Source organism: Thermobia domestica, chromosome 6 (assembly GCF_964235325.1).
Source record: "Thermobia domestica chromosome 6, izTheDome1.hap1.1, whole genome shotgun sequence".
Lineage (NCBI taxonomy): Eukaryota > Metazoa > Arthropoda > Insecta > Zygentoma > Lepismatidae > Thermobia > Thermobia domestica.
In genome coordinates, this window is record NC_137459.1 from 281266543 (window position 1) to 281294462 (window position 27920).

Below are 27920 nucleotides of genomic sequence, written 5' to 3' on the forward strand. Positions count from 1 at the left end.
CAGAGCCTGTCTTAACGAGATGGGAGCTTTTCTCTATTATGCTAACAACTTTGAACCCATCAAAAGAATCATTGATACTTTTGATGGGGATGATGCGTCTTCAATTGAGGTTGCTCAAAGTTTGCTTAAGAAGAATTCCTTGAAAAAGGACTTAGTCTCCATTGTATCACATTTTGCAAAGTTACCAGATGCTATTGCCAAGCTTGAAAAAGAAAATAAAAGAACAGACTCTCTCTAGTTCTCTGAAAATCTTCAATGATACTCTCAATGATCTGAGTGTTGTACCTGGTGACAAGGGTGAGTACATTTGGCGTAAGTGTGATCGTGTTGTAAGTGCTAATCCAGATTTGGGAAAATTGAAGGACATCGCTAGTGTTATGGAGGGTAATGCTGATACAACTGTTGACAGTGACATGGATCCTTCCAAAATTACGTTTCAAGTAGGTTCCAGCGACATCTGTAGATGTGGAAAGATCATTTTCACATCTAAAACGAATTCTTTCTGACAGGAGATACAGTCTTTATTTTAAAAACCTGATTAAGATGTTAATAATTTTAGAGAACAAAAATATGAAAAACCTTTCGTAAGTGAAAATAAACTGCTAGTGTAGTGTAAAATGATTTCACTTTAGTATTTCTTGTGCTTTGAATGTTTGTGCTAATGTAACCGTGTGTGAACAAAATGTGATAGTGTTTTTAAGTTATTGCTTCATTGTTACTACTGAAGAATGGCGAATGAATTGTTAGATGTCATTCCTTCACGGTTGCACAAGTTTCCAAAATTTTAAGTGGTAACAAAGTTCAAAATGAAACATTTTATTCGATAAGTAAACGAATTATAACCTACTATAGCTTTTACATATTTTGGTGATTGCTTGTTTATTTTATTTTGCCATTTTACCTGCCATTTTTGGGTGTTTATTTTGCAATTTTGCCAGCCATTTTCGGGCTTTATTTCGCCATTAATTCCGGGCTTTACTTATAAGCTGTTATGTTTTATAGGCTCCTATATTTTACAGTGATACAATTTGACAGTGGCATGTGCCATTACTGGCGCCTGTGACAACTTGGTATCTCAACAGAACTTCATTAATATCAGTAAAAGCGATCAACACACGCAAAAAAAAAAAAAAAAAAAAAAAAAGAGTAAAATAGTTTGGAAGTGGCGTTCATTGATAAGTAGCATTGTTCTCGAAAAGCATGACATTCATTTGAACGAGTCTTTCTAGACAACTCGATTTTGTTCTTTTTTACAATTAACAAAATGAAATCTCTCAGTTTAACGTCCCACGACTATGCTCTTTAAACTAAGGAAGACGATGGTTAAAGGAAGTGAATGATGATGGAAGAATGAGAAAGTGGGAGGAATGGGGAGCATCTCGGGAAAATCAACGGACATGATCTTGTCCACCACAATCTTACTTGGACGGGGATCGAACCAGCTGCCCAAGCACAAGAGGTAATCGCTCTACCACCGAGCCATGTACCCCCTTTATGATTGATATATTGCTGTAAAATATAACTAATACAAAACTGTGAATTTTATTTATTAACTATTATAATAAAATTTAACTAGATTTCAACCAAACAGTGGAATACAATGTTAATGAGCTCCTCTTTGCACATGTGTTAATTGTACATGTTTGTGGATTAAATCGAATGCGTATATATATGAAAACAACTCATTTGTACAGCCACATGACTATGCTGTAAAGAACCGAATGTTTAATGATTTCTAAGCTTTTGGACAGCATTGCAATAGAATTCGAGCTTTGATTGTAGTGGTAAATATAACATTCAAGAATTTGCATAACAAAGATGAATATAAAGAGCGGACAGAATCTGCCTGAAGAATATCGCACCTTTTGTGCCGTGAAGAATGAAGTCCAACAAATCATCGCTTTCTTGTCAGTTGGTGATTCATTCCATAAGCTCCCCATCGTCTGATATTTTCATCACTTTCCGCTGTGTCTGACGCATAGCTTTGCTTTCTCAAAATGAAAGTTCGGAAGGGACAAACAGGGCTTTTCAACAAAGCAGCTGGAAGACTAAGTGAGATAAAGAAGGGAGAGAAATCGTCAGCACATTTGGATCAAAGAAGGGGGAACCGCAAACCACTTAAATACCATTCCTCTATCACAACGCGGGCACGAAAAGCATGGAATTTACCAATATCTTGAATTGTGAGCTGGTTGTCTGTAAACATTACGTTTGTGACTAACAGGAAAAAGTTCACGTTAATTGTCAACATTAAGCAATAGCCTTCATTGTTGACTCCACCTATTATCCTTCGTGCCCTTGTTTGTCTCATTCCAGTGTTGACCTCATCCAATTCTTAGACGTCACATTGAAATTTTAAAATTAAAATTTTATGATTCAAATTTGTCAATATTTTTAGATTGTGTTCATCATCTACAAATAATTCTACGGAATAAATATGATGTTTAAAGGTGTAGTATCAGGGATACATAGGGGGCACTTGTTTCCCAGCTGTACTCCTGAAATGTTCTGAATAAATCATCAGAAAGCCAACATCCGTAAAATTGTTTTCCCATCTCGCCTGTAAATTGTAGAAGAGCAGTACTGTGGTCAGTTTTTGAAAGGACCAGAGTTACAAATGAGCGTAGAATAAGGCCAAATATGTATATAATGTAAAAAGTGGAGAATATTTTGTACATGTTTTACACCTTGGCAGAGGTGCATTCCCTCTTATTGAAGAGAATGAGAAGCACTGATTTGTATTTTCTATCTCACTTCTGAAACTGGTCTCAACTTTAAGAAATAAATGTATCGGTGAATAGGTAAAAGCATTGTTCTCAACCTTTAGTACGAATTTTCAATAGTCAGCCTTCTTGGTGGCTAACTACCAGATGGATATGCGTTGGTACCTTAACTAATATTGCATCTCAAATTTCAGGTTTTCCGACCCTTCATTTCTTTAAGCAGATTTATCATCAGCGTTAAAGACTCACTTTCCAAAAAAAAAAAAAAAAACCTTCAATGCAAAACGTTACGCATTCTCGTTGTTTCCAAAAAAAAATACACTGTCTGCTCTCAGAGAGAAATGAGGAATATTTCAACCAAATGTCTCAGGAAATAATCTAATTATGAAGGGTGACTCAGTCCAAAGGATACAAAGTTGATGCTCCATCTCAGCAGCATATTTATTACTAAGGTCTTGATATATTTTTTGCTTCAACTGAAGTACCATTTTTGAGAAAATGACTATTCAAGGATGAAAGAGCTGTGTGCACTTCTGCTGAAATATGGATATATCCTAATTACATATAAAGCTGCATGAACTCACTCACTGACATAAAATAATAAGTATTTACAGTTGACGTCGAAAGTTTAAATTTGGCTTGATTCTGGCTTTTTAGGACTAGCCCACAGGAAAATTACCAAAAGATAACATTTTTAATTTTTATGGGGCCTAAGAGGGAATGAAGAAATTCCACACACAATTTAAATGGACTTTTTCTGGACCTTGAATGTCATTTTTTTAGGTACTTGAAATTGGAATAGTAGAAATTCGATATGGTTGTACGTTTTTGTTAGCATTACCTAAGTAAGTCTCCAAAAATGTTTTTAAAAAAAATCCAACTTTGGTGGGGCTTTATGGGCAATTGAAAATCTTTCCGATGTTATTTATATGGGACATCTTGTACACCCCAAACTGTTTAGGTGTAGAATGATGAAATTTGGCATGATTGTAGCCTTCCGTGACTAACCCACAGAGAAATTGTCAAAAGTAATTATTCTTACTTTTCAGGGAAAATAAAGAATAAATAAAAATTCTATATGTTATTTAATTGAGCGCTTTCTTGGGATACAAAATATTATCTTTAGGTAGTTGAAATATGAAAATAAACTTGAAATTCAGTAGAATTGTGGGTTTAACAGGTGCACGGCCAAAGGCCGAGCTTAAACGGGTGTAAACAGGTAGTCTTTCATGTTTGTATCAAAATAGTTGTTCTTAATTGACATGTTGACAAAATAAAATACACATCGTCATTGACAAAATAGACAACTTTACTTTAGGTCTACACTCTTAAGTTCAGGAAATATTGAGACGAAATGCATAAAAAAATCGAAAATTCAAGCAAAGGCTGATAGATATGTGATGCGAGGTCGTAGGCCGAGCAAACACGGGGATCTTGAATAAAGAGGTAATATCAACTGATACATTGTTTTGCATGCTTAGCCCAAGTTTCATCTTCCAGCTCCGATTTTATCGAAGCGATACACAACTCAATTTCACGTTGAATAACATAAACCATTCGTTATTGGTGGAAGTTAGTAACTTATTTGTTTAGTATCACCTAGATGTTGATTGAAACTTGGGGGATTTAACCGGGTGATTTAAAGATTTGCTACATCTGCTGGGAGAAGAGTACTGCCTTACTGACTGGACGAAGACTGAATATTATCTTGTATATGTTGGTGCTAATGAAATGTCCGCCCCAAATGCGTCGTTACCAGTGGTCAAAAGAATGAAAAGTACGATATATATGGTTAATCAAAATAGTCGCCGTCTGGAACAATGCACTTTTTCTGCCGTCACTTAGCCACAATTAGATTCCGTTATAAAATATGTCTGGATTCATCGATGAAAAAAAAAAATGTCCTCAACCGCAAATTACATCGCTCGATCATAAAGAATGTCTTCCATCCCAAGAAGTGATCGAGATGCCGGAAGAAATTGGTTGTTGCTGGGAGAAATATCACAAGAATACTGTGGATGCGAATGGGTTTCATATCGCAATACATGGCGAGTTTGCATCATCCTTAAGCGACATTTGCGAATACGTTGGCGTGCAACATGAACACATTTTATTTTTTTAACAGGGTATAGTGATATTGTACATTTTATGAAAATAAAAATAACACACAACCTCAAAACTCAAAAACAACCTTATTGACACATGATGCTAAAAACGACCCTAACGGCTACGAAAGTTTTGAATAAAAACATTGCAGGCAAAGGTGCGAATCCCCTGTCAAGAAAGCAGTTGCGTCATTTGTGTTCCCATGTTAACCTACAACAGTGTCAAATTTCAACTCTCTCCCCTGAAAACTTGATGATTCTGAGTTGTATTACTTTTCTATTAAAGCTACAAGATACTTAGCATTATTCCTCTTTAGCATCCCTGAACTAGGTCCCACCGTCCAGCCATTTCACTGCCTAAATAACAAATAAGCGATCAATGAGAACTTGTCTAGTAAATAATAATAATAATAATAATAATAATAATAATAATAATAATAATAATAATAATAATAATAATAATAATAATAATAATGTGTAATACGAATTTGCATCTCAACATACAACATTTAATCTGTCATCTCATTAATTCTTAAATTAGGAGGCATTGACAAGTTTATGGAATAACATTTAATTTCTGTTTTATATATTGTAAATTCTTCTTGGTTGATTTTACTAAATTCTTATTCTTTGTTTCATCAAGTTTAAGTTATTTCTCGGTGATATTTACTTTCCACCACGAATTTATTTGAGGGGCTTCAAAGACCTGATGTAGATGCGATACTTACTACGAACCTAGCTTCTCTTGTAGTTAGTTACTGTGCTACGCAGTGATCAAGTATTGCAAACGTACTTGTGAGACCAGCGCAGATACCCTACATAGGAGATTGACAGAGGATCTTCATCTTCTGGAGGGTTTATCTTAAATTTTTGAAGGTCATTGCTTGTAATCACAGTTTGACCAACTCTTTTGTCGCTTTGTTAGGGCTACCTGTAGTACTATCTGAGCGGGGTGTTGTTTACATCACTTTATGCGGTGCATATTTTTATCGCACCATGCATAAGCTACCTGGATTAGTTCAAGGTCCCACAAGTAAAGCTGTGGTTGATGCCAAACGCGATCCGCGAACCAATCGACGTACCCGTCAGCTCTCGGAGGGTAGTTTAGAGTCGGCTGATAAGCGTTCGAGATCTCGTTCTCCTACCTACATTCGCAAGCCGGAAGAATCAGAACCAATGCAGACGACCACTGGGGATCCTAGCAAATCTACTGGTGGATTACAACCGTCATATGCAGCAACTCTTGCTCGTCCTAAATTGCATTCTTTTCTTCTTACTAACTTCGACCCAAAGTACAGTAACACCCGCCATATCTTTAATCAGATTATTAAATATCTTCCAAGGGCCAGTATCCAACAGATAGTTTTCACCAGGGGCGGTGTTATTATTAAATCTCAGGACGAAACTTTTGGCATTACTCTCCGTAATAAAGCCAGTTATGAGATTTTTGGCAAATCTGCACAACTGTCTAAGCTTCCTGACAAAATCAAGCAAACTCCTCCACCTTCAAGAACACCAATGATGTCTGTAGTTATTCGCGGAGTTCTACCTGAAATAACAGACGATGAGGTGCTTGAGGAGCTAAAAGCAGAGGGCATTGAAGTGTCCAAATGTATTCGTATCCGAAATAATAACGGTCCAACATATATGGTGAGAGTCCTGACTACTTCTCAATCCTCCATCGATGCATTATTACAAGATGGCGCATACATATTTAAGAAACGTCATAGGGTGGAACCATCCCGAACAAGCCTCCCTCTTCCCATTAGATGTGAAAGGTGTCAGGTGTATAACCAACATATAACGGCTAAGTGTCCAAATGTCGTAAAATGCGGCTACTGTGCTGGCAACCATGATACTAAAGAGTGTCCGAATACGGGAAAACCACCTCTATGCTCGACCTGTTCCAGTGACAAGCATCCAACTTATAGTTATAAATGTAAAGGGAAACCGAATCCAACTCCTGACCACCCGGAGATGACGGTACCGCTACGTACCATAGATTCTAACGTGCCTTTATCACAGTCTATCACCTCTCCTCTTATTGTGGAAAACTTTCTCCGCTACATAACACTCATATTACAAAATATTTTCCCATTCCAACGTCAACTTATATTAGATCATGTTATTGCAGCAGCCTCCGCTATATTTCAAGTTAACTTGTATGCTACATATTCTGGACCGTACGTTCACTTCCATATTGCTCCCCGAGACACTGCAGTTTAAGTCCGTAATTTTGTGTATGAATATGGCTCTGACACTTCTTTTTCTGAACATTCGTTCTTTAGCGCAACACCGAATACTATTTGAGCAGTTACTGCTTGAGGAAAATATCGATTTATTTGTACTAAATGAGACTGCACTCAAACCTGCTACTTACGTCCGATTTCCTCGATATCAATTTTTTCGCTGCGATTATGGAGACAATAACGTACGAGCCCAAGGTGGCGCTGCTATTGGAATTCGTAATAAACTCACTTATAGATGCAACTCTGTTCCACAGCATATGCAGTTACCGGAACACCTAGTGACAACAGTTTACGTTCCTCACCTTATATTAACAGTAGCAACAATATACGTTCGACCAGGTCATATCATTCCTCTTGCCTTCTTCACCTATTTGTTTCACCACTTTAAACATCTTGTCATATTAGCCGACGTTAATATTCACAGTCGCTCTGCCCGTGATAAAGCTCAGTTTTTCGATCATATAACTCTTAATTTAAATGGGCATGTCCATCAATTGCCCAAACATACGCGACCAAGCAGTCAGACTACACCCGATGTTGTTATTAGCACTGCCTCTATGGTCGATAAATGTAATATACATGTACTAGATTGTATCGGCAGCGACCATCTTCCGGTGAAAGTCGTTATCAACCATCAAAGACGACAAATATCTGAATCAACTATGAGAACTATCATGTTATACGACAAGGCGAACTGGGATCAGTTTCGTACTGATATAGATGTTGCTCTTGCCTCCTTAGTACCACCGACTTCAGAGACCGACCTTAATAATACCGTCGATAGCATTAGCACAGCTATCACCAGTAGCGCCAACAAAAACATACCTACATATCGAGGCAAAACATACCAACCTATGCTACCTCCGCAGTACTTGACTCTCGTCAAAAAGTCTCGCACTTACTTTCGAAAATACGAACAAACACGGAATCCAGAGTATTTGACTCAAGCAAGACGATGGCAAAGGACAGTTCATAACTATATTGTTGCTCATAAACGGCTTACCTGGAGCAAAGCATGCAATCAATTGAATACAGAGTCACATCCCACGAAATACTGGAAAAAATTTCATCTTCTAACTGGACAGACAGTTAGTTCATCTTATCCTCTCATACAGGATAATCAATCTCTAGATACAGATCAAGATAAAGCAGACGCTTTAGCCACACATCTGCAGTCAGTATTTACACCTCCGTCTTGCACACATCCATTCAGCCCTAGAGTTTCTGAAGAGGCAATTGCACAATTACTTCAACCTTCCATCCAGCATACCAGCATCCAGCATAATCCTTTGACTCGTGAAATCACTTCCGCGGAGATACAGTCCATCATCAAGCGGAAACGTAGTACTGCCCCAGGCTTTGATCAAATAACTTACAGATTACTTAAGGAATGTTCGGCAATTTTTTTCATATTTCTAGCATCGATATATACATTTATGCTTCGAACTGGTTTCTATCCTCTTGAGTGGAAGGTATCTAAAGTCTGTATGTTTCTGAAACCCAACAAACCACCGCATTCCGTACAGTCCTATCGTCCAATCCAGTTAACTTCCACGTTAGGTAAAGTCTTTGAAAAAATACTCGTATCTCGTTTACACCCATACATTATGGATCTACAACTTCTACCTCTCCATCAAACTGGATTTCGACCTCATTATAGCATAAATGATCAACTACTTCGTCTAACTACCATTATTACCAATCATTATAATAAGTCTCTTCCGTCCTGTCTCGTTTTAATGGATCTGGAAAAAGCTTTTGATCGGATTTGGCATTATGGATTATTTTATAAACTTCTTAAACTGGGTCTTCCTGTTACATACCTCCGAGTCATATTTTCTTTTATACTCAACCGAATAGCCTACGTCAGCATAAACAACTCATTATCACATCCAGTCTTTCCCTACACAGGAGTACCGCAAGGTTCTAGTCTATCTCCTCTTTTATACATACTCTATGCTTCCGATTTACCGTCTCCATCGCCGAACACTTATCTCTTTCAATATGCTGATGATACAGCTTTTCTTACACTGGGAAACACGATACAGCAGATTAATACAAACTTACAGACTACAATTACTAGCTTTCTGAATTGGTGTAGTAAATGGAGACTTTCAGTTAATGAAGACAAAACACAAACACTTGTTATTTTACCTCCTAAATGCCGCAGCAAAGTTAGACGAAATCCAAATTTACTACAAATACGTGTGGGAGATCACTTTCTTCAACCAGCTAAAACAGTAACATACTTAGGAATCATTTTTGATGATAAGTTGCGATGGACACCCCAGCTTCAGAAACTTGTTCTCAAAGCAAAGAACCGCTTACAACTTCTTCGTCGTCTGGTTGGCCAGACCTGGGGTTTAAATTCCAAATTATTGCTTAACACATACAAAGCATTTATGCGGAGTATACTTACATTTGGACACATAGCCTGGTGTTCAGCGCCTCCGAAATTTTACAATAGACTTCAAATTCTTGAGAGACATGCCATTCGTCTTGCATTTAGGATAAAACTTCCGTATCATAATGCTGACTTGTATGACAAAATTACCTTTCCTCCGCTTGTTCAACACATAGCACAATTGCGTCAGAAGTTCATAACTACCAGTCTCCAAGATCGTAAGGACATCTTTCTTGACACCATATTTACAGATTTACAACAAGAATCTCAATCTAAGTACTGCTATACACCACTCAGAGTTTTGCTTTCCATATACATCCGCACTCTTCCAGCAGATCATCATCATGCCACCTTCTTCCGTCACCAACTCATCCATCAACATCTTCCACATCTTTTTCCATCATAGCACTTGTCTCACTGCAACACTAATCTGGGCTTACCCCATGTTTCTCATCAGTCCTGAGCCGCCCCAGGACAGAAGATTAATCTGCATTTGTTCGTACTAACATCTATATGTTGTGTTGTGGCGTTACGAGCACCTCACTCATCATCATTTTTCCATTTTTTGCATTTTCTACGTTATTTATTCGTTTCAGTTTTTTTCCGCACCTTTTTGTTATCTTTTGTATGTGCACCTTTCCTTACTAGTTTGTTATTATTCATATATTATTAATGTTATTGTTGTTTAATATCTTTATTTTTTGATTTTTATTAGTGTATAATAACAATAATTGTTTCACAGCTCTTTGACCAGCTATGAGTTTAATAAAGAATAATTGATGCTCCCACAACCCTGGCCAAGAGAGAGGGCGAAACCCTCTAGTGGCCGTTTCTTTATACCCATTCGTTCCAAGTTCTTCAGCAATAAACCTATGTTATACTTAAATTGATGCCCAAACACCTTCCAACTCAATAAATAAAGTACTGTCACTACCCACCACTCTAAAAAAAAAAAAAAAAAAAAAAAAAAAAAAAAAAAAAAGACCTGATGTAATAAAATCCACTGGACATTTTATGTGAAAATACGCTGTGTTACTAACCAGACTAAGATTACAGTAATAAGTACTTACATATTAAAATATCTTATTTCATCCTTCACAGTGCACACGAAAAGATGTGAAACTCAACAATGGCAGGAGTAGAGACGAACCCAATCCCAGTCTTCTGTCTATTACATAGTATTTTCCCAAGTAACATTGTCGTTGTCAAACGGTATGCCAACCGTTGTCTATTTGTAGGCATCGTTGGCAAAGCCACTATCAGAATGCCAACGGCAAATTCGACAATCCATCAACCATCGATGCCAACAAGCGAAAACAAAACAGTGGTTCAACGTAGGTACATCGTTGTTTCGGCAACGCATCGAAAGACGATGTCCTATTTTGTTGTCACAATGTTGGCGTACCGTAGAATAACGATCGTTGGCCAACTGTTCTTTTTCCCGTTGGTGTTTTCTTGGCATTCCATTGGCCCAACCACACCAAAGTTGGTAGATTGTAGGATAACGATCGTTGGCCAAATGTGATTTTCTCTTTGGCATTTTGTTGGAATTTCGTTGGCCCAACTTATCCATGGTTGGCACACTGTCGTCCATTGGTTGGTTGGCCAACTGTACACAATCTTCGGTTGGCCCAACGTTGCAAATAATTGTTGTCTTAACGATTTGCAGTACCGCCAAAATCACCGTTGGCCAATCAACTATGGTCGGTTGGCCCAACCATTTGCCAACCCAAAATGCTACTTAGGCTATCACTGAACTATGAATCTCTAAAGCAAGCCTTAAAATGGGTTCTGAAAAATTGTTTAAATAGTCAACTATTGTTATCTAGTGGCCATTTCATGTTAAATATATTTGATATTTTTAAAGGGAAAACAAAAATAAACAACTGCTTGCTAAACAAGAGATCGTAATGTCAGTCCTCTCTAACTAGAATATTTTGGTTATTCCACTATCGTTTTGTACCTGCACAATCGTCGAGTGTAAAATAGAGCATAGATAATTTAAATGGTAAGTGTTTTCCTATTATTTGCTCGTAATTCACATAACAGATTTGAAAAAAAAAATGTAGTAACTACCTAATATAGCAAGCAATGTAAAATAATAAACCTGAGCTCAATTTTCTCCCAGTTGATTTTCTTTTTTCGTTATACATTAGTGCCTTTTAACGATCAACTAGATTACAATTGTTCACTTATATTAAATAAGTACGATCATAAGCATTTCCCAATATGGATTATTCCGAACTCTTAGATGCGATGTATTAAAACAGAAGCAAGTTAGTAAACGTTATCAAGTTATAATTCAGTATTGAATTTTGAATCGACATCGCTAGGAAAAACATTCTTTCAAGAAAAAAGTTGTGTGTGGTTGCATAATTCTTAAAAATAAAAATAGACACTTTTTTTCTTGAAAGGAAAAAGAATATATAATTTTCGATTACTAAAAGAGAAAGGCAATTATATTTAAATGGCACTTACTTCAATATTATTATAAATATTTAATCAGTAGACCTACTTAAATGTGTACTTTCTTACCAAAACTTCTTTGTACAATTCGTTGAATTGGAACTGGAATATTATGAAACATGGATATTTAGATAGAGTGCTAACCAGTTTCTACGTAATTCCTTGAAAAAAATATTGCAGGTCTCATTGTTTTCGAATTATGTAGTGAGTTTTGAATTTTATTTTCCGTCGTTTCCGGTAGCTTATAAGCTCTTGCATTGATGTATTTTCCGCCCTTTGTTTATTAAATATGTTTTTTTTTTAGGTCCCCTACAAGACAGTTATCTTTGTGGTAGGCATTACTTCAACCCCTGATAAACATATATCAAACTCTCTTCAAGGTTACCACCCAAAATTTTCAACTAAAATAAATCTATGAGCAGCTCTTTTTAAAAGGGTTTAATGCAAATATGTCAGGAAGCAATACTTAAATAAAAGGATACAATTAAATGCCGCATTTTCTGTATTGACACCTAAACTTTCCTAATTTACTATTAGCTACATTATTTATCATTAAAGAAAAATTAAGACTTGAAGTACAACTATTAATGTTGGTGCTTAAGAACCTACTCTCCACTTATTGGTTCACAAAGAATGAAGAAGATACGCATTTAAAAACACCTTGACAATTAATTTTAAGCTTTCGGTAGACACTTACATTCATAAAATACTCACCAAACCACATCACAACTAGAGAAATACGTAGAATGAAGAAATAAAGAAACATCAGTGCTTGAGAAAAAGATGGTTGTCATAATGTATTTTCTTACAGGACTGTGTTTCTGAGAATTAATAGAATTAATCTTTACTTTCAAATGACGATAGGAGAGAAGTGTGGCTTTCGTGAAGTAGTCAAATTCGGGGATTCAACGACTTTTTACACGTTTCGTATTGTCTATACACTGAAAAAGTGTTTTTTTTTTAAATCTGCCCCTCTGTTCATCCGTTCATCCTGAGGTACACGTACCTACAGGCCATGCAATTCAATGTGTATAGACAAAATTGTAAATTTACTGTTTATATTATTTTCTCCAGGAAATATTTTCGAATGTTCTTCCTACTGCCAAAGGAGAGCGTAGTTTACTGGAGAATGAAAATTTAAAAAAAAAAAATGCAATTTTCACAAATTCGACAGTAACGATTTTTCCGCTTAAATCAATATTTCATTAACAGTCCTTATTAGTATAAGCAAATTCTCTGGAAAAATGCATCAAGGGTATCTAGTTTATTCTTGGGGATGTTTTCTTCAGACAGTATTCTCAGAAACAGTTTAGTTGATTTTCTATTTATCCAAAACAAATATTTCATTAAGTCCTACAACATACATAAATCATTGTGTATGAAAAATCCACAATTGCATTTATTGGATGAGGTTTTTTTTTTTTTTTTTTAATACAAAGTTTAACGAAGAATATTAAAATAAGTTTGATGTTTCGTAAATAATTGTTTCCGCAATACCTACAAAATGGCATGATTCAATTTAAGAATCGAAAGCTAGAAAGTTTAGTGCGGCGATCTGTGTATTTTATTTCCTTCTCTGTTGCATTTTATTCCCAGGACGTCCGCCTAGTTCACCAGTTCAAATCATAAACATTACTTGAATATTGTGAAGAAACACGTGTTTGTGCGAATGTGATCTTAAAGACGGTAGCAATAATATTTTCTGACAAGAATCTGTGGTCGTCGATGGGAGAAGAGATGTTTGACATTGAGAGCTTTTAATAGACTGTGCTCTTATCAGATTGCAATTAAGCTCAATTAGAAGTAGGTCGTGACGAGGGATGGTCAGCTGAAAAAAGTAGTAGTTTAGGTTAATTTCACTATATAGGAAGAGTGTAGCTTTGAATCGTCCATTTGAAAATTTCATGATTAAATGATAGCTAATCTAAAACGTACGTTCTCGCTATTAAAAATTTTAGACACTCTTAGCATCACAAATATACTTTTTCTTTCATTATCTTTTAATCCAGGGGGGCGCGGTGGCTCAGTGGTAGAGCGTTCACCTCTGGTGCTTGGGGTCCCGGGTTCGATCCCAGCCCCCGCCAAGTGAACTTTGTGGTGGACAAACACCGTGCTCGTGGGTTTTCTCGGGGTTCTCCCGTTTCCTCCCACTTTCTTCATTCCACCATTTCACTCATCTCTCATTATCACCGTCTCCTTTAGCCTAACCGGCATAATCGTGGGACGTTAAACTTAAAGATTTCATTTCATTTCTTTTAATCCAGCCTTGCCCTGAATGAAAACTTACTACGGAAAAAAGAATAACCCAATAGCAGCAAACTGTAATGATCAAGTTGTAGGTATGAGGTAACTTAAGCCGATCTTAGAGCTAGAGAACAACGAACGAAGATTTGATACGCTCATTCCGCATCTTTTCACACTCGGGTTTCAATTTATTTCCTTTTTTTTTCTTTCAATCTACTGTCACACCCATTTCTTTCTTTCTCCTTTATTCTTCTTATTGTTTCACACACTCTTTCTCTAAGCTTCTTTCTTCTTCACTTTTGGCTACTTTAAGACGTCTTTGTAGCATAGTTGGGAGAAAACCCCACGAGACTTTCCCTCCCAGTATCCACAGAAAAGAAAAATGGCAAGTATAAAGTCAATTCCGGATAGAACAAGGAAACACTTTTACACTTCATCCCCCTCCTACAACTCCTTGCAATGTCTTTGAAAGCTACTGGCAAATTTAACACACATGAAAGTAGGTTTTTGGAGAGATGGTGAGCGGGATTTTCAGGGATTCAAAGCCTCTTTCTATTGCTTACTCAATGCTCAGTGAAAGTTGACCGTTGATCATTGACTGAAAGAACAAAATATCTTTTTGGAAGTTGAGATCGTTGTGGAGCCCACAACTTAGCCTAAAATAATCAGTTTCCCTCATCTTTATATATACATCTATATATATAGATGTAGAAGGGGAAGAACTTGTTAGAAGGGGAAGAACTTGTAGCTACAGCTCTAGGTTATACCAGATAGAGGAAATAATTATTGCAACTAACAATTAGAAAACCTAAATTAAATACTTGCTATGGAAAAACAGTAATGTTAAAAATTAACTGTTATTAACTCTTTATTGCACGAATTTATTTTGGTCGTGTTGAAATTATTTTTCTTCTTTCTTTCCTTACGCATTACGTAGATACATGTAAATAATATCCAATAATATGATTTTTTTTTATGTTTTTACTTCTGGGGTGTCAAATTACAGGATAGATGTCATAGTTGTATTACGCTAGTGAAAAGAGAGTTTAGTGTCAATATCAGCAGAAACCATGTGGTATGGAAGATTGTGAAACAACGATTTTTTTTAAATGTTAAGAGAACAAAAAAAGCTTTGCGAACAAATGTACAAGTAACAAATGTGCACGTTTTGTGCTTTCTATATGTTTTTTGACGCTCTCTAACACTCTCTGTCCAACCTATGCCACCAGACGAAAGCTGTGTGGTAGAAAGCTTAACTCCATTGGTGCCACAGGGCATCAGCGTGCGCTATTCCCTAGTGTACACATTTTAAGAATATCAATATTATTGTTATTGTTATTGATTCACTATGATGCCAATTGGCATCAAAGTGTATTTTAGGGTTAATTGAAAACCAGAAAAGAATTACATAAGCTGCAAATTGATGTTGATACAAATGATTCATACATATGTTCTAATTTCATAGAAAGTGTCATGACTAGCAGCTATATGTAATGTAGATTACTACCTTTTAGAAATCAAATAGTATAAAATTTCTACTATTTATAAAAATACCGGAAACAGCTCCAGTTTGGAGGCATATAATTTTCCTCAATAAAATTTTGAATATTCTCTTAATTCAAGTCAATTAACTCTTAAAAGTAGTGCCCTCTTAACATGTTTTTAGAACTCCATTATAAAGAAATACAGTCAGTTTCTTACTGAATCACACATACAAGTAGAACTACAAACTGTTCGTGACATTAAATTCTGTTATTTGAAATAAATTAATGTTCGCGCACAAAATAAACAGCTTATAAATTAAGTATAAAAATCTTAAAAACATAAAAGCGAGATGAAATGTGAAAAGAACAAGGTTATCTTATAAATAGTCCATAACACAATATGTAGTACAAAAAGAGAGAGAAAGTCAAGAAGGAAACAAAAATAAAATAAAAGGAATACATATAGGTCTGGGTAAAGCTACTAAGTCCAAGGTACTGGCACAGTATTACCATAGAGTAAATTAATTCTTTTCTATAATACAATTCTTACTAGTAAATTGATTTGGATTTTTTTTTCTGTATTGTGTTTGTTCTATTGAGATTACATAATAATTTTCTAATATTAAACTTTAAGAACAATCATATTAACTTGTTGTTAGATCCTCAATTCTTTTCCCTTTGGGTTGAAGCTAATTTCGCAATATTATTTTATTATTCTACCTATTATTAAACTATTAAGTGTAGTGACTCGTAATAATCATTCAGTTTATTTTTTTTTCCACTTTGTGGATGATTGATAGTTCTAACATTTTAGGATTAACAGCCACGTATTTGAAGTGAGTGAGTTCATCCTAGACCCACACAATGTATGTATTTAAGTGATTCATTTGGCGTAAACGAACAAACTAATTCTTTTAAAGCATTTTCTGGATTATTAGATATTACGTAATTTGATTGGTTATTGCTTGAATGCTTAATTATACTTTTTCTCTTCAATTTGATAATAATTTTAAACCATGTCGCCACTTGATACGTGCATGCGAAATGTGGCAAACAGTTGTGCTAGTTTTGCCTCATAGATCGACGTATCATTTTCTAAATAGAAAACTAGCGAATTTTCAATCATCTACCTATTCACAAATAAAGTTCTTTGATTTTTTTTTTTTTTTTTTTTTTTTTTTGCTCCAAATTAACCTGACGATGAAGGAACGTAATTTTTAAATCCCGTGTGGCATTAAATCTTCAGATCATATTGAGAGAATATAACATGGATTTGCAATCATGTTTTAAAATAGTAGGACACGTTTCTTAAGCAAAGATTGCTTTCATTGTCTTTTCGAGGTCCAAAGTGTGGTTTCATAATAATTTCCCTCTTCCTTTCAAAATATATGTGTTCTTACGTATTCATGCACGGTTAGATAGTTAGATTTGAGTTGATTATAGTGTCCTTTCCAGCAGTGAGACTATATTAGACGTGGACCTACAGCTTAACGTGGGGTTCAAACCACAGAGCTCCCGCCGGGAATCGATCTCAGGTACCCCACAGCAAAAGTGCATAAGCTATCCACATAGTCACTAGGGAGCTCGTATTCAGGTGTGAATCGTGAAGGAATTCACACCGATTAAAAATAAAGTTGTATCTCTTCAAACTAAACAAAGAATCGTTGTCAATGTTCAAAACGTTGTATAATAGGAATGAGAACATTCGGTTATTTTCTCCCTTAATCTGAAGTCATAAAACTTTATTTATTTATTTATTTATTATTTTTTTACAAATGTGCGTTCGCTCACAACTCTTTTCTCTATGCACTAAAAAAGTAAAATTCAACCCTTATTAATCTTGGGATTTGTCTGATAATCCATTTTGATTTGATTTTCAGTTCAGCGTCCGTTTCAGCAGCGAGGCTATATGAGACGTGGACCTACAGTTTAACGTGGGATCCAAACCATAGGAGCCTCCGCCAGGAATCGAATCCGGATCTCCCACTCGAAAAGCGAGTACGCTAACCACTTAACCGCGAAGGGGCTTGTCTAATAAACCAAAATATTAGCATCCTACCTGCAGTTGGAAAGAGAATACGTTTTTTTTTTTTTTTTTTTTTTTTAATGAAGTAAGTAAATGTATATTCAAAATAACTACATATCTTTGATTCTAGACGAAGAAGAAAGTTAAGTAACGATTTTCAACGCAAATGTGCTTAGTAAACACAGAAGTAGCCCATTATTATATTATTGATCCATGATGTCGGTCCAGTTAATATTTGTAGTTTGTATAATATAATTTAATACTACAAAAATACCAAATTGATTCATAATACGATCTCATGTCATCTCGGTTAGTTTCGTTCAAATTATTAGGTCATTTATTAACTAGGGATATATATATATACCGGTATATATGTTCTTTTTATTCATTGAAATGAATCTACATTTCAGTTCAACTCATTAATTTATATTAGGCTTCGTACATTCTAAAAGCTTTATAGCAAACATTTTTACTACTTTTAACAGTTTGAATTTGGCTAATTTTCCCTTGCCAATTGTTCTGGTACTAAAGTTGCAGAAAAAAATCATTTGCAGCTGCCGGGCATCTGTACGCTGTAGCCTTTAACACATCTGCATTTTTTACACTGCAATCTGAATAGACATGCATTCGCCCAGTGTGGAAAGTAATGGAGAGATCGTGTCGCTTGCCCACTCACTGATCTACAGATCCCGTGTGAGATGGAAAAAGCTGAAACGGGTCAGCAGGATAGATAGATGTATAGCCCAAAATAGCAAGAGAGAGATAGAGAGAGAAAGAGACGACATGGAGAGAATGAGGTAAAAGGTGCTTTGTTGAATGGCCTATCGGGAGAGAACTTCTCTGGCGACAAAAACAAACTCTCATTTACACAAATCCTCTTCCGCATTTTCACATGTAAATTATATGGATGGCTTTTGATATTATTATTTATTTACATATATATTTACTTAATATATTTTCTTTTATCATTTTTGTTATTTAGATTTCCTGAAAAAAAATATAGCGTCATATGCTGCCTGATAGAAAAGAAGGTTTTATTATGCATGTCTCATTGAATATGATACTCTTAAAACATTTAAAACAACAGTAGAGTACAACTAATGAATTGTTCTATTACGCTAAATGTTATATTTTGCAAATTAAGAGAAAGCTGCAGTAGATTCACATTTTGAAAATTAATTCTCAAACATAAAAGAAAGGAAATAGAAACCACAGAACCACATAAACACATGGAAAATATAGTGGTCTAATTAGTACTTTGAATCATTATGAAACGAAGTAATTATTGATTTTTAGACGTTGGCTTTATTGGAAAATTTGCCAAGTCCGATATGAAACGTAACGATTTTTTGACCAACAATTTACTTGTAGACAGAAAGATCTCGATACTTGTTCCCATATTATGTATTTCTGCTATTTGCTGTTACTATTTGTGTGTATTTGTGTGTGTTAGTTTTGTAAAATGAAAAACATGAAAATACGAAATTGTTGCCAATTCCTTAATAGTATCCAGATCTTACGCAATTGTTGATTTTGTTAATTTTATCGTTGTTAATTTTAAAGATGTAACTTAATGATTGTAGTTCCATTACAGGTTCTTACCTTCAAAATTATATAAAAGCAGACACGCATTATTTGTTTCGTAAAAATCTATCTCTGAAGACGGAGCAATGGAGAATAAGCAATACTCGTATGGAAATAAAATTGGCATGAATTTATATGTATTGATACAATCATATCGTAATTCAAACTTTTATCTGATGTAGAAGACAACTGTAGGACCAATACCTTTAAAAACGAGTGAGGAGGATTTTTTTTTCACTACAAATCTCGCTTTTCAAGGAGTCATCATTTCTAATAGCAGAGATGAATGGATATTTCAGAGTCCAGAAATTATATCTTTAATTCGTGTTATTATCCGTATTACTACTGTGAGTATGTTAGAATGATTATTAGTTACATTATACATGGGTTCAAATTACAGAGTTGTTATATTTGTTAAAATTCCTTATTAGAGTAACATGATGAATTGTCTCTATTGAATTTAATTGTGGCAGATGGCGTTTGGAGAAGCTTATAGATGTACAGATAGAAATAAAGGCACCTTTGAATGAAATGGGGAACTACTAGAGACCAAAAGCCATTGAGGATGTGAATTATCAACACAATAGCTCAATTTAGACCTCAAGAATGGTAGTGGTCATGTCTGTTCCGGAGCTGCTTTTCATTTCATGACTTTCCAACGACCGCATTAAACGTGTATTTGTCGCATCACTCGTCCGTGGCATACCAATTCTCTTGTGGCTCAAAACGACGGCCGAGCTCATCTTTACGGGCAAGGAAATCCCTTCGGCAGAAGGAAAGCCAGCCACATTGCTCATGAGGTAAACATGATTTCCGCCCTTACATATAAAATACTAGGAAGGGAGGATTGGAATCCCTCTGAATGGTGGATGGTGACAACAGAAAAAAAATGGAATCATAAACAAGAAGTTTTTTCCTTGTTATACAAAGATGATTCTGTCAACGGGAATGTTTACATATATGTTGATATGAGCTGGTTCCTGTTCTTTTACAGCTCATCTTGTTTCCCATGCTTGCCTCGAAACTTTGCATTATCTCATCTTCCCCTTTCTCTACAGCATATGCCATTTTGTAGTCCAAAATTCTTCTACCATAAAATACTTTTACAAATAAATTTTCCTTGTAAAAATCTCCCCCATTTCCTTTCAGATCCATTCCCCCTTTCCTGTCTTCAACAAATCATTGATGCCGTCATTCCAACTGTCTACTAAATCTACTTATTGAATGGAACCGTCAGCCATACACTACAAATGGTTCAAGAATCTAATTCCTATACGTATTCCTCACTTCTATATTTCTTGTAAATATTATTGCTTCATACTCACAAGATGTATAAGAAGATTTTATGCCTTGTATTTATATTCTAATCCTACAGGGATACATGTTTCCAGTAGTATCAAAAGACAACAGAGAAGAAACTTATGATGGTGATATTTTTTTCTAAGGAGATGGGTGATAACAAACTATATGCGAAACAAGACATAAATAAACAAAATATAAAGTAAAGTAAAGAAAAATAAACTTTATTCCGCGTTTTAGTTATTGTGAGCACACAGAGGATAAAATATTTCTACTGCAGAAGTAACTGATTTGAGTTGTTTCAGTAAGAATGTGATTTTAAGAAAAGGAACTTGACCTTTGGGACGAAGATTTGATCAGATGAAGTGAAAAAAAGTGTATCTACTATCCTTACATTGCAGTAGCGTAGCCAGGATGTGAGTTTGGGGGGGGGGCCAAGTGCTGCTATAGGTACATATAGAAAAATTACAAACAAGAAAATATATAAACATAAAAATATATAAAAAATTACAAACATCAAAGTACCAAAGTGCATTGTCGGACCTCTTTGGGGGGGCGGCCCCTCCGCCCCCCCCCTATCCTAAGCCACTGTTACATTGTAAAACCTGGATATTCTGTAATATATTCTCGGAACTAGCCCTCACCGAAGCTTTCTTGAAATTTATAAGTTCGTAATTAAGCATTTTTCTTTAAATCCCTCTTTCACTTTTTAGCGCTGCAATTTAAAATACTACGGCTATTTTTATTTTTCTCATAGTTAATTCAAAGCTATTTGGTATACTTGATCATAAAGACACATTACTTACTGAACTGCATCTATCATATAACAAAACAAAACAAAAAAAACTTAACAAATAAAAGCATAAGTACGGTGAAAATAATTCATCACCCTTTGCACCGAATCCGAACTGAAAACCAAAGAAAAAAAATTTTCAGTTATTAACAATAAATTAGATATTAAAAAGCCGAAAGTTAGAGACAATAACTTTCTCTATTAGTACACCTCACACAGTATTGTGTAGATTTGAAATCTTTGAAATATTTCAGTTTAACATCCCACGCTATATGCCTGTTTGCTAAGGGAGACGATGATTAAGGCAAGTGAATGATAATGGAAAAGTATGTAGATTGAGAATGTGGGAGGAAACGGGAGTACCCCGAAAATATCCCAGTACAAGATGTCCACAATAAACTTATTTGGCCGGGGATCGAACCAAGGATGGTGTAGAATTGTAGATCTAAAGATCTTCGACTTATGGCTATTTTAATATCAAATTTAATATTAATAACTCTATTTTTTTTTTCAATTTTCAGTTCCGAACAAAGAGTGATAAATTATTTTCACGGTAGTTACTCAATGCACTTCTTTGTAATTCATTTAAATAGATTAAAAAAAGTAAAAGAGAAAGTAGAGAAAAGCAAAGTTTTGAAAAATAAAGTTGCAAATTGTATATACATTGTGTATACAGCAGAATCACGGAAACTCGGCCTAATGTAGACCAAAGGGTGATGAAGTTTGTGAAAATGCTGGGTTATCGGGAATGGGATTAAAAAAGAATAAGAACGAGTATTTCTTCAAAAAATACAGTATTGTACTTATATGTATTGGTTGCTTTAGAACACAACAGAGAATAAACTGCCCACATACTCCTAAACAAAGGAAAAGTACGTACTTTAGGAAGGCACAGAGAATTTACTATACATGAAAATGAAAATTAATGAATACACATTTACAGTAATTTACCTGATAAGAGTGTGAGGCGAGAAAAAGGAATAAGAGAAGATGGGACACACTAACGCGGGCAATGACCTTGAACGGGTCTGGGTGCGAGATTTTTTTCGTCCTTCCAGGGCGCGGCCGAGTTATCCGTACTGCCGGGTTATCGAGTGCCAAGTCTTAGCGATTCTACTGTATTATGCATTTCAAGAGATTAAGGTGTTGTTCTAGCTTAAATACTGTTTGGGTTTCGTGTTTGATTGGAAATTCTACGTTATGTATGACTTTAGTGCTAAATATGCAGGGTGGCACAAAAATAGGTATATACCCCTCCATTGATCAAGTATAACATTCTAATTTATGGATTTATTTGCTTCGACTGTTCCGGGCTTAATAAATAAGTAAGAAGACATTAAGAACAAATAATAAAGAAACCAGGTCTGCCTGTTTGATAACAATATGAAAATATAAAATACAATGAACTGATCAGTACGGAACTGTATACCTACATTTGGGCTACCCTATATATTGCACTGGAAACACTCTAATATTCAGATAGTGCACGAACAATGTTACTTGCAATAGGTTCTTATTACGATTAAGAAACAAGTTTCTATAAGGATAGCACATTATTAACAAAGAAAAAGAAAAGTATTTCATCGACAGTCTGAGTAAGTTGTTCATACACATTCAAATCAAATCACAAAATTGATTATGTTAATTGTGGATTCCCACCTTAGCAAGTGACTTCTGAATAAATTCATATGTAAGAGATCCTTAATCACATTATCTTCGGTTAAATAAATTATATCAGAACAACCTATTGATTCAGAAGTTGTTACGGAAAATTATTCTTGAAGGAATTCGTTACGGAACACACGTAGCCATAACAATGACACGATCAGTTAGCATTGATTACTTTTGCAATGACAGTGCTTTTCTTACTGGTAGTTTCTGGTTGTCGCAATTTTTATGTCACTTTTCTTTCTCATGGAACAAATTGAGGAAATTTGCACGTCCGTTTAAAGGTTTGGTTTGATTTTTCCTGTTGCTCGTTAGTTGTCGTCTCTCAATTTTACGCATAGATAGTAAAACAAGACTAAAACATTGAATCTGTTTCATATATGTCAATGCTGTCTGGTTATTTCAAGCTGAAACGTCACAGAATCTCATGGCTGTACTTTTGGACCATAATGGCAATAATAATGATATCATTCAGTGTATCTGAGACTCCATTATTTCGAAGATGATGAAGAAGAAAGGACCTGAATGGTATATGGGAAGTATTAAATGCGCAATATACATTTTTCACTTAAGATTCTTCCTTGTCGTGATATCTTCCATTTCACTTAGGATTGGCGTCTTGGGAAGAAAGGGGAAAGGAAACGAAAAATCCAAATGACGCCTGCGAAAAAAACGAAGAAAGCGTTTCTGATGGGTTGGGGACAGGAGAAAGCGTCCAAGTGAAGCAGCCATTAGACGTAATGGATGAAGACGCTATTTCCTCGGAACCATCGGGACAGTGAAGACGGCAATTGACAAATAATCTAGAAGCTAACCTCAAGGCGTCTTAAATTTATGACGTTTCGTATGGCAGATATTTGTGCAGTATCCACATAGACATTTCTCACATTTTGTGGTTTTACTTTTAGTGGCTTTTTTTCCTTTCTTTCTTGCGCACAGAACATTATATATATATATGGACGAACAAAGAAAGAGAAGAGCATGGGTCGTTACTCATCGAAGTGAATGACAGAGAGGTGATATAAAAGAACCTTAAACCTCTGCTCAATTCTGAAACACAGACATAAAAATATCCTGTCTCAGTACAACTTTAAGTACCTTTCCCTTTCTTGTTCCTTAACTTTTCGAATATTTTCTTTGATGAATGGTGTCGTGAAGTCGAAATTTCAACTCAAAATATGTCGTTTATCATTAGGATGAACAAACTATCACAATTTCTTTCTCTCTTTTCTGGCTTTTCTAGTCACACAGTTAAATGCAAATTACCAATGTTGTCTACAAGAGGAGAGACATGTTTTCATTTCTTTTAAATGAAATCAATCCTTACATTAGCTAACGTTGAAAGTCCACCAAATCTTTTTTTTTTTAATTTAAGCTACTCGCTGAGAAGAAAAGAAAATACTTTTATTATAAAATTTATTAATAATTTCACAACAAAGGTATTGTTTTGCTCATACGGTAATTTGAAACAAATGTAAGTCAATAAAAAACAAAACTTGCACAATGGATTTTTTATTATTATTTAAAAAGTATCAGAGAGTGACTAAAAGTTGAAATGAATGTTAATATTGGAAACCAAGACCCTGACCATTCTATCATAATTTTGTATCAGAAGTGTATCACACTGCAACCCACACAAAGGCCAGTTTCTCTTTGAAGGACTTTACAATGTAACATTTTTAGTAGGCCTAATCCTGAACTAAGAAGCTATAATTCCCTGTTGATGGTTTGTTGTGTTTCAGAAAGATTAGTGTAAAATTCCCTGAGGATGGGAAGAAAACAGTTGCTCGGGGCTTCGAGAAGACCAGTTGCTAACGAAAGAACAGTAAGCTAGATGTGTTAAATTAGAGACTTGTAAGATCTTTTCAGTAAAAATAATAAAAAAAAAAATCTTTATTTTCTACTTGAAACGAAATATTAAGAATCATGCGTACTTCCTGAACTCAGTAATACAAGAAGTGAATTTAAGAACTCCCCTATTTGGGAAGCTAACAAGTACGAAATCAAAGAATATACGAAGATTGTTTATTATTATTATTATTATTATTATTATTATTATTATTATTATTATTATTATTATTATTATTATTATTATTATTATTATTATTATTATTATTATCTCTAGAAAGTAAAATGCAAAAGAGCCAGATTTTCTCGGAAAAATAGTGGATATTTTTCTTTGACCTTTTAAGACATCATTGTTCAAGCACAAGTTTCGTTTCCCTGTAGTAAACCCTACAATTAAGAAAGTGTGTTTCGACTAGTGAGTCATGTTCAGTCCGAGACTAGCTGTCTTCATTAGTTTTCAAATTGGCACTGAAGTTGTTACGAACAATTGTAAACTATGCAACCCTCACATCATAGGTGGTGTTTTGGTTGCGTAACATCTTGTCAAATACCTGGAAGTTAAATGTCTTTCTATATGCGTTTTAATGGTTACCTAAATTCAATCTGGTAGGCAAGAGAAAAGTATCTTAAATCAAGGAGCATACAAAATATTTCTTTCTTTCGTATACCATAGTACTTACATCTTGCTTGCCATTCAAGAAACATTATATACTGAGCATAAGAAAATTCAGTTTACAAAATTAAAAACAAACGGATATTTTGGGTGTTATGTTAGTTTAGCATACTTTTTCATAGAATTCCTACCTTTTTTACAATTGCATCGTGTCAAAAATTTTGAGACAACAAACTTGTGGATAAGGTTTGAAACTATTTTCCTCTCGCATTTTAGCGTTATTAACAAATGTTATATATATTTACAATGAAATATATATATATCTATATCTATATCTATATCTATATATATATATATATATATATATATATATATATATATATATATATAGTTTATTTATAAAATTTATCTTTTTTTTTTACGAAATGTACATTTTCAAAACGGTCATTGCGAATATTATTAAAATCTTTACTAAACTCTTTTTGTCATTGAACTTTAATGACAAACAATTCTTTGTAACGAGCCTTCTCCGCACCCACAGATTTGCACTTTTTTCTATCATATGGAGTAGCTGTATTTTCTATCTTATTTTTTTTATGCTTTTGTCCCAAGAATGCAATAATTAAATGTTTTTGTTTATGAAGAGGAAACGAAGATTGTGTTGTCAGGGTCGGATCCAGGATTTTCAGTAATTAAGATTCACTTGGGAAGAATTTGACCTTTGACCTTTAGACCTGGCCCGGGAAAACTCCCTGGGGACCTAAACCGGACCTAAACCGGCCTAAACTAGTATGTTGCTCTATGGTCATGCTCTTGGACGCCTACCAGCTGTAGAAAAAAGATGAAACATACCTTCTTCGTCTTCTCGTCGTGTATTGGCTAGTTATTTGAACCCCCCGCCCCAGTCCCTCTTGCGAAGCTAAAAACGGAAGCTTCTCATAGTATTCGGTAGCTATTTTGGTCCCCTTCGATAAAATATGTCGACCTCTAGTAAAGCGAAAGGATAGTGATAACTTCTAGATGAAATCAGGACATACATTTTGTACTCAAATTTCCAAAACGAGACGAAGCGGCAAAAAAATTTGAGAATGGAGGCGAGATAGAATACTTCGAGAAGCAAGATCAGACGAGACTTCTACAAAAAATTATGAGAAGGTCCAGTGTCGGACTGACCTTCATGGTAGGAGTCATAGAAAAGGGTTCCATTCTGTCTGCACTGTTTTAAATTAAGACTATAATGATTCTCAAAAATCGGATGGTGCCCTCTAAATCATGTAATATGGCAACCCTACTTGGAAGCGCAAGACATCACATACAATTTTGCCTACCATTCTACATTTATATAGTTCTCTCTTATAATCTTATTACGAACCTTCATATAGTTCAACATTTAATCTTGTTTTCCTCAATATTTACTTATCATACCACCTCGAAAATCGATCCCAGGGTCAAGATAATGAGACTTGTCTAAAGTAATTGTTATTTGTGATTAGGAGGTCGATTCTCTACGGAATACTCAAGATCTTGAGGGTTCTATCGTTTTATTAACTGAAAGCAGAGATTTCATGTTATTAGTCAGTTAAAAATTTTATGTCGTCACGATTTCTGTTAAGGAATTAGAAGCTTAAAATATATACAAACTATAATGATACCTATTGTGCTGTATGATTGATCACTAATTCTAAGGGAAAAACGCAGACTGAAAGTATTTGAAAACAAGATTCTGAGACGAATATTCGGACTACAAGTGGAAAGGAATTGTTAATGGTGGAAACTTCATAACGGAGAAGAGCATAATTTATTCCATTTATGAAATATGGATGGAATTAACAAGTCTATGATTTTTCATCTTACGTACATTCATGTGTAATTATGTGTATCTCTTTAAATGATCTTGAACACTGTTTGTGCATGCAGGTAAGGTCACTATTTCTTCATTTTTATGTTATCTTATGTTTGTTATTCAGCATTATTTCTTACTACGAGAACGTCACGTTAACTTCTCGCTTTCATTGTCTGTCTTTTTTATTATTGCTCTTATGATGACAAAGTACTGAAAGTTATTTTGTTCAAGTGCCTAGTTATAATCAAGTAATACATATACTAATATTAGCGACGTATAAAGCTAAAAGATTCTTGTTTGATCACGATGGGTTGAGGGCACAATAAGCTGTAGGTTCAACCTTGGGGATTCAGGATTCGATTCCCGATGGCTCACTCCAACGAAAAATGTTAAAAGCTTTTATTTTCAGGATATCTGAACGGTACCTAACATTCATATTTTGGGGTGCGTTACGTTCCCTGTATCAAAGCGGTTTAATTCAAAGTATTGATTTTTCTTTCTCCTATGGTCATCTTCTCAGAAATTGTTTCGAATATTAATTCTTCAATTCTAGATTGTACCACTTTCGTTT

General features: G+C 34.9%; 1 protein-coding gene across 1 annotated transcript; it reads left to right on the top strand.

The window, feature by feature from the left end:
* Positions 1-7076: 7076 nt before the first annotated feature.
* On the top strand, positions 7077-23827 carry LOC145687565 (uncharacterized). Its single transcript, XM_081761031.1, has 3 exons — positions 7077-8469; positions 10720-10815; positions 23655-23827. Exons 1-3 carry the CDS (start codon positions 7077-7079, stop codon positions 23825-23827), a joined length of 1662 nt encoding a protein of 553 aa, XP_081617157.1.
* Positions 23828-27920: the final 4093 nt, after the last annotated feature.

Coding starts and splice junctions, on each gene's coding strand:
- LOC145687565 (XM_081761031.1), top strand. CDS start 7,077: ATGGCTCTGACACTTCTTTTTCTGAACATTCGTTCTTTAGCGCAACAC. Junction 8,470..10,719: donor TTACAGATTACTTAAGGAAT/GTTCGGCAATTT, acceptor GTCTATTTGTAG/GCATCGTTGGCAAAGCCACT. Junction 10,816..23,654: donor AAACAAAACAGTGGTTCAAC/GTAGGTACATCG, acceptor CATTTCACTTAG/GATTGGCGTCTTGGGAAGAA.